We start from the raw sequence: 7,810 nt of genomic DNA, 5'->3' as shown, positions 1-7,810 counted from the left end.
GTACCTGGCTGACAATTCTTAATGTACAAGAAAACTGAAGTATCAATATGTATGCTGCTGTGGAGGTCCCAGTGAGATTGGAAGGTACTGAGATAAGGCAGTGTGTGGAGATGTGTTCTCGAGGGTGTGAATAGAACCTAGTATTTTTTTAAATTTTGTGCTGAGGGCTGCTTGGTGGGTAAGTGCACCAGCCCCAAGTTACACCCGGTCGTTTTGACTCTGTATTTTGAAACAGGGTCTCACTAAGACGCCCAGACTTACTTCACCCTTGTCATCCTCCTGCCTCAGCGACTGGAGTCACTGGGATTTCAGGTGGACACCACTGTGCCTGGCACCAGAACTGAATTTACATGTGGAATAAAAATACAGTTGGATGAATCTTCTTTTTTTCTTCATGGAAGTGGGGTTCATTCGAGATTGGTGAAGGAGATCAGATTTGCAAAAAAAGAGACATTTTTTTGAGTTACTGTGGTCAGGATATTTCTCTTTTCTCCATAAGATGAACAAAGCCAACAGACTGTACAGTAATATTCACATGAGAAACACCGTGTACACCGTGACTGGAGTTGGGGTCATGGCCAACACCCTTCTTCTCCTGGTCCACATCTCCTTGCACATTACTGGTCACAGACCTAAGCCCACTGACCTGCCCATTGGTCTCCTGGCCCTGATCCACCTGGTAATTCTGCTCATTAATGGCTTCATAGCTTCAGACATTTTTATGCCTCAGGGGAGCAGGTGGGATGACCTGAAGTGTAAATTGCTCATCTACCTGTACAGGTTGATGAGGGGCTTCTCCATCTGTGCCACCTGCCTGCTGAGTGTCCTCCAAGCCATCACCCTCAGCCCCAGGAGCTCCTGCTTGGCAAAGTTCAAACATACATCCTTTCTTCACAACCTGTGTTTCCTTCTCTTCCTGTGGGTCATCTACTCATCCTTCAGTAGCCACCTCTTCATCTCCATTGCTGCTACCCCCAATTGGACCTCAGACAACTTTATGTATGTCACAGAATCCTGCTCCTTCATCCCCATGACCTTCTTCCTCCGGCACAGCTTGTCCATCCTTCTGACCTTCAGGGAAGCCTCCTTTATAGGAATCATGGCCCTCTCCAGTGGGTACATGGTGGCTCTCCTGTGCAGGCACAAGAGGCAATCCCAGTATCTCCATAGCAGCAGCCCGTGTCCAGTGTCATCCCCAGAAATGAGGGCCACCCAGACCATCCTGCTGCTCATGAGTTGCTTCGTGGTCATGTCCATCTTGGACAGCGTTGTCGCTTATGCAAGAATCACACTGAAGGATGATCCAATATTATACTGTATCCAGATCCTGGTGACCCACAGCTATGCCTCGTTCAGCCCTTTGGTGTTTATTTGTACTGAAAAACGTATCATTGTTATTTTCAGATACATGTGGGAGAAGACAGTAAACGTTTCAATAGCCAGTGGTGGATAAGCTCTGTTAAGGCGAGAAACTGAGCTGAATTTGGAGTGATTTATCATGACAGAGTGTGTAGAGTCTTTGGTTTAAATGCAATGCAAATTCTCGCTCCCTCTGTTGAACCATCCAGTTGGACATGTGTGGATGCAAGTACATTAAAGAAAGCTAAACCATGTGCCTCTCCAAGATATTACGGGGATGTCATCTTATGGGGATCCTTAATAAGGGCCTGTGAGTTGGATGTCTTTTGTCATAACCTGGGTTATTTCAAACTCTTTTTAGATATAGAACAGTTCCAATGCTTCTCAAATATTGCATCGCCTCCATTATCTGTAGTTTTCCAAACTGTACTTATTCTACATATTCTACTTATTCTACATATTCTACCATGAAATATCACATGATCCAGTACACAAAACACACACACACTCACATACACACACACTCACACACACACACGTTGTACATGCAGGGAGTCAAACAGTCATCTCCACATCATTGCTCCTAAAACCATGCTTTAAATATTCAAACAACTTAACACCTACAACCAGAAGAAAATTCTGGAACATATGGCCACATAGCTGAGTCCTCAAGTTACTCTACTCTGTGAAGCCGGTTTAGTCCATTATTTCTTCTACCTCTTATTCCCCTTTTTTTTTCTTTTAGTTTTGGATCTGTAATTATGCAAAGGTTTGAATGTTTATAGCTTATGCACACTTCTTATTAATTGATTATTTTTCTGTGAGTAGGAGGGATTGAACTCAGGAGCCCTCACCCCCCGAGCCCCATCCCCAGCCCTATTTTGTCTTTTCTTTAGACACAAGGGTCTCACTAAGTGCCTTAGGACCTCGCTTCTGCTGAGGCTGGCTTTGAACTCACGATCCTCCTGCCTCAGCCTCCTGAATTGCTGAAATACATGCATATGTCACTGTGCCCGGCTCACAATTATTTTATTTTATTTGTTTTTTTAAAATTATACATGGCAATCGCGTCTACTTTGACATATTTATACAACCATGAAGTAGGTCTTATTCTAATTAGGTTCCAGCCCTGTATTTGTACAGGATCTGGAGATTTACTACGGCGTATTCGTATATGTGCAGAGCAAAGTCAGGTCAGGTTCATGTCACTGTCTTTCCTTTTTCTGACCCTCTTCCCTAAATTTGCCCTATGACACTCTCAAAGGCATCTTGCAAAACGAAGGCTTTATAGAAGCAAGTGATTGATTGTGTGTATGTACATTACATGCCACAAATGTATACTTTAAATGTATACTTTAAAATGTATTTTTTAAAAGAGGTAAGGCCAGGTGGGACCGTGCAAGCCTGTAATCCCCGCAGCTCAGGGAAGCTGAGGCAGGACAATGACAAGTCCAAACCCAGTCTCACCAACTTACGAAGACCTTGTCTCAAAATAAAATACAGAAAAAAATGGCTGGATATAGGGGTCCGTGGTGAAGCATTTGTGGGTACAATCCCCAATTCCCCCCACCCCCTAAAAGAAATAAAGAAAAAAAAAAGGTGTCATCCACTATTATGATTTTGGATGCAATTTTATTTTCTGATTTCTTCTCAGATAGCAAGCCATACACAGGTTCATGCATTTGAAGTGAAACTTTTTTTTTTCTAGAAACCAGAGCACATGACTTGATCTTTCTGTAGTATCAGTTCAGTAGGACACTAATGGAACTTATCGGGTGGGGATGCTTCTGATTGAAATCTATTTCATGGCTTCTGAAAATCAGAACCCGAAAAAGAGAAGAAAATGGCCCCAACATTGGCGGGGATTCCAGAAGCCTCCTGGTAATGACAGTGGTAGGGAGAGGTCAGGCTGAATTCAGACCCTCGTCTCACTGGGGGTTCTCATTGTGTATTTTGCTTTCTAAGAAGATGGACCCCAAACACTCTGGGCAGAGTGTAATAATCCTCCCTTTCCTGGCGGGAAAATTTATTCCATGCATCAACTTCACTGAGTTACACTAAAACTAGTTGCTGCTCTTAAGAGGAATCCTGAAGGTTTTCCAGGAACCAGGCTCATGAGCCCAGAGCCCAAGGCTGTGGCTGCAGGGAGAGTTTACGCGCAGCTCCGGCGCCACCTCGTGTCCAATGCGCAGCTCAGCACGTCCAACAGGGGGAAATGACACTAAGCCCAGGGAGCAAGCACCAGGTGGGATAGGTTGACAGATGTCCTTGGAAGTTTGGGGGACTCTTGGGGACCCAACTGCAGAAGGCCAGCTCCTGAAGGAGGCCTTTATCTCAGGTAGGAGGGTCTCGGGGCAGCTGAGTGACACGGTGAGAGGTGACAGTGTGACAACTCAGCAGTGGAAACGTCCCCACCCACCGTGGGTGGCTCAGGTCATCAGGGATCTGAAGGAGCCGGCGCCTGTTTGGCGCCTGCGCAGGTCTGGCGCCACCTAGTGTCCGACGCCTGCCCAGCGCCTGGACTCTTGGGCCAGACCAGGAACAGCAAGGGACTCCCCGGGGACACGGGGACTCCTGGCCAGGGGTCTTCCCCTGTGTCCTCACTGTCCAGGGCGGAGCCTGCGACACGGAGTGTCGACTGTTTTATAGAGGACGAAACTGTCCACCTGTCCGTCTCCACGACATCGCTGTCACCCTTGCCCCCTCACCCCCTCACCCCCCGCCATACCGTCCCTTAGAGACCCCGGGGGCTGCGCTGGCCTCTGTCCAGCCTGAGAGGCGGCGTCTCCCGTGTCCTGCTCACAGCTGCAGCCAGTCCCCAAGGTCGCCCTGGCGGGGTCGAGCCCGCTCCCGTCCTCGCTTCTCGCCCTGCCCAGGGCCAGGACGCCCTGCCCGGGTCAGTGCGGGGGACCGCGGGGGCCGGGCCAGGACCAGCGGTGACAGCTGCGCCACACGCCACCCTCTTGGCCTCCAGGTCACGCCGTCTACACCGCAGGCACCAAGAGGGGTCTCCGCGACACGCCGGGACCACGGTCGCGCCCAGAAACCAAGTCTCCAAGGCGACATCCCAGGGCCCTCCCAGAGACCCCCGGACCCCAACCCACCTGGACACACGAAGAGTCCCCCGCGTCCGTGAGGAGGGACGAAGGAGGCTGCACAGCTGGTCCCCAGCCTCCCTCCGCGGCCTCCTGTGTGAGGGGGGAACTGCGGCCCAGCAGAGCAGACTCTGGGGTCACATTTTGGGCCTTGGATCCCCAGGGCCCGCTCCCCGCTGGGTCCACAGCGACCTCTGACGGGATTTCCAGTCACACCCGCCTGTTGGGGTCCTTAGCCTCGTGCGCATGCGCTCACCTCTCCCTCAGCTCCCCTAGAGTCGCCCTGTTCCCGCGCTGTGCTACTCTGGGGAGCCGGGGCTGGGTCACGCCTCCTAAGGGATTCTGCTGGCCCCGCCCCCCGCTGCTCTTAGGGGTGGGGCTCCACTCAGACCCGCTCGGCTCCGCCCCCAGTTCCACCCAATCCCTGGGCTCCCCTCGCTCTGCTCCGCCCCACCTGCTTCCTTAGGCCCCGCCCCGCTCCGCCTGCTGGGGGGGGCTCCACTCACTGTGCCAGGTTCCGCCCTCCGCTCTACCCATTGGCTGGGCCCCGCCCCGCCCACTGCTCCTAAGGGCTGGCCTCCCAGGACCGCTCTGCCCAGCACTTCGGCTCCGCCCAGCTCCTTTTGCTAAACCTGACAGCGGGACAATAATGCTTCTCAATGACTTCTCAGTGACCCTTCCACCCCAGAAGGAACTTGGAGAGGAGTCCCCTGCTCCAGGTCACCAGGTAGAGATGGGAGATGAAGGTGGTGGGAGCCTGCCTGTCTTCTGCTGCCAGTTTGCATCCACAAAGCAGGAGTGAAGCCTGCCACTGTGGTCCCCCAGGTGCTTCCTGGGTGCACTTGAGGTTTCACAAGGAAGCACCAGGGTCTAGACTCCTTATGGCATTACGGGGACTCAGGTATGATCCTTGCTTTGTGAAAGAAAATTTGGACAGAAGCTGGGCATGCTGGCCCTGACCCATAACCTTGGTGGCAGGGAGGTTAAAGCAGGAGGATTCCAAGTTCAAAGCCAGAGCTCAGCATTGTAGGGAGGTAATGTTGCAGGTAAATGGATGGCGTTGGAGAAGATAATGGAAAGTGAAGTCAGCCAATCCCAAAAATACATGCTGAATGTTTTCTCTGATAGAAGGTAATTGACTCATAGTGGGGTAGGGAGGGGGAGCATGGGAGGAACAGACGAACTCTAGATAGGGCAGAGGGGTGGGAGGGGAAGGGAGGGGGCAGGGGGTTAGCAAGGATGGTGGAATGTGATGGACATCATTATCCAAAGTACATGTATGAAGACACAAATTGGTGTCTTTATATACAGTTATGGAAAATTGTGCTCTATATGTGTAATAAGAATTGTAATGCATTTCACTCTCATATGTTTAAAAAGTAAAAATATTTTTAGTTGTCTATGGACCTTTTTTAAAATTTATTTATATTCAGTGCTGAGAATTGAACCCATTGCCTCACACATGCTAAGGAAGTGCTCTACCACTGAGCCACAACCCCAGCCCCATAATTTTGTTTTTTTATTTTGATTGAGTAATATTCCATGGTGAATATATACCACATTTACTTTATCATTCATCTGTTGGAGTGCAGTTCGGTTGGTTCCATAGCTTAGATGTTGTGAATTGAGCCGCTCTAAACATGGATGTGGCTGCCTTACTGTATTACAGTGGATTTTTTTAAAAAAATATTTTTTAATTGTAGTTGGACACAATAACTTTATTTTATTTATTTATTTTTTATGGAGTGCTGAAGATCAAACCCAGCGCCTTGTGTATGCTAGGCGAGCACTCTACCACTGAGCCACAACCCCAACTCCCTATACTATGTGGATTTTTAGTCCTTTGGGTATATATTGAGGCGAGAGATAACTGATTCAAATGATAGTTCCATTCCACGTTTTCTGAAGAATCTCCATATAGCTCTCTGTAGTAGTTGCAAAATTTTTTTAAAAACCCACCAGCAATGTATGAGTACAATCTTCCCCCTGCATCCTTGCTAACATTGATAATTGCCATTCTGACTGGATTGAGCTGGAATCTCCGTGTAGTTTTAATGTACATTTCTCTAATTGCTAGAGATGTTGACACTCTTTCCATGTTTGCTGACCATTGGTATTTCTTCTCCTGTGAAGTGCCTGTTCAGTTGCCTTGCCCATTTGTTTGGTGTCAAATAGATGAGTTCTTTGCATATCCTGGAGATGAATGTGTCTGTTTGAGGGGCAGATGGCAAAGACATTCTCCCATCCTGTTGGCTCTCTCTTTACATTCTTTTTAAAAAAATATATTCATTTTTTAGTTGTACAAAACACCTTTATTTTGCTCATTTATTTTTATGTGGTGCTGAGGATCGAACCCAGTGCTTCACATGTGCTAGACAAGTGCACTACTGCTGAGCCACAACCACAGCCCAAAATTCTTGATTGTTTCCCATTTATTGATTCTTGATCTTCGTTTTGCTCTTTAGGAATCTTGCTAATGGAGTCTGTTCCTATACCAACATGATATTGAGATGGGCCTATATTTTTCTTCCAGTGGACACAGGGTTTCTGGTCCAATACCTTGGTCTTTGGTCATTTTTGAGTTGAGTTTTATGTAGGGTGAGGAGGCATAGAGGTTAAATTTTTTTGTACTACATATGGATGACCAGTATTCCCAGCACCATTTTTTTTTGAAGAGTTGACCCTGGAGAATTCCTGAACCATGAAAAGAAATTGGCTTCAAATGTTTTTTTTGCTTCTTTGATATCGTAATAATGGATATTTTGTTATTTTTATTCACCTGAAACAGAAGTGAAATCCTGGGGCTGAGCTTCAAAGTCCCAGAAGACATATTACCCCAACCACAGTGTGAGAGTGGACCAAGGAAGATGGTCTCACATTTGAGAGAGAGGACCCCCCAGAGCCACTTGGAATCCATGGGAGGAGCCAGGAACCACCCATCCCAGAGTAGAAGTGTTATAATATATGACGTGGGTTTGACCTAACTTGAATATGGGATTTAAAAAGGGAGAGAGTGCTTGTGGGCTACAGGATTGGGAGCCTTCAGATCCCTCACACCGATGTGTCCAGGGAATTAAGAGAAAAGTTGTGAGTTCAGTTCTCCCCAGGTTGCTCCTATCCACCAGAGACTAAAGTAAGATTCAGGCGACAGGTTCCACTGGGGGAAGCCACGGTTCTGTGATCTCCAGTGGCATCTTGTCACCTTCTTGCAGAAGCTAAAATTAAAGCCCTACAGAGAGGTGAGTTAAAGACGTCTTTTCCTTAAAACACTGCAGGATCCGCTCAGGTCCCCTGACTCCCCATGCCACCTGCCCAGGTAAGTGCCTTTCTCCTTCTCAGATACAGCACCAGTGTGT

General features: G+C 48.2%; 1 protein-coding gene across 1 annotated transcript; it reads left to right on the top strand.

Moving 5' to 3' along the window:
• Nucleotides 1-499: 499 nt before the first annotated feature.
• Nucleotides 500-1,453, top strand: LOC113177615 (vomeronasal type-1 receptor 53-like). The gene has a single exon (XM_026382173.2). It carries the CDS (start codon nt 500-502, stop codon nt 1,451-1,453), a length of 954 nt encoding a protein of 317 aa, XP_026237958.2.
• The last annotated feature ends 6,357 nt before the right edge of the window (nt 1,454-7,810 follow it).

This window comes from Urocitellus parryii, chromosome 16, assembly GCF_045843805.1.
Source record: "Urocitellus parryii isolate mUroPar1 chromosome 16, mUroPar1.hap1, whole genome shotgun sequence".
NCBI classification, from domain to species: Eukaryota; Metazoa; Chordata; class Mammalia; order Rodentia; family Sciuridae; genus Urocitellus; species Urocitellus parryii.
This window is presented reverse-complemented; position numbering and strand designations above follow the sequence as displayed.

Coding starts and splice junctions, on each gene's coding strand:
- LOC113177615 (XM_026382173.2), top strand. CDS start 500: ATGAACAAAGCCAACAGACTGTACAGTAATATTCACATGAGAAACACC.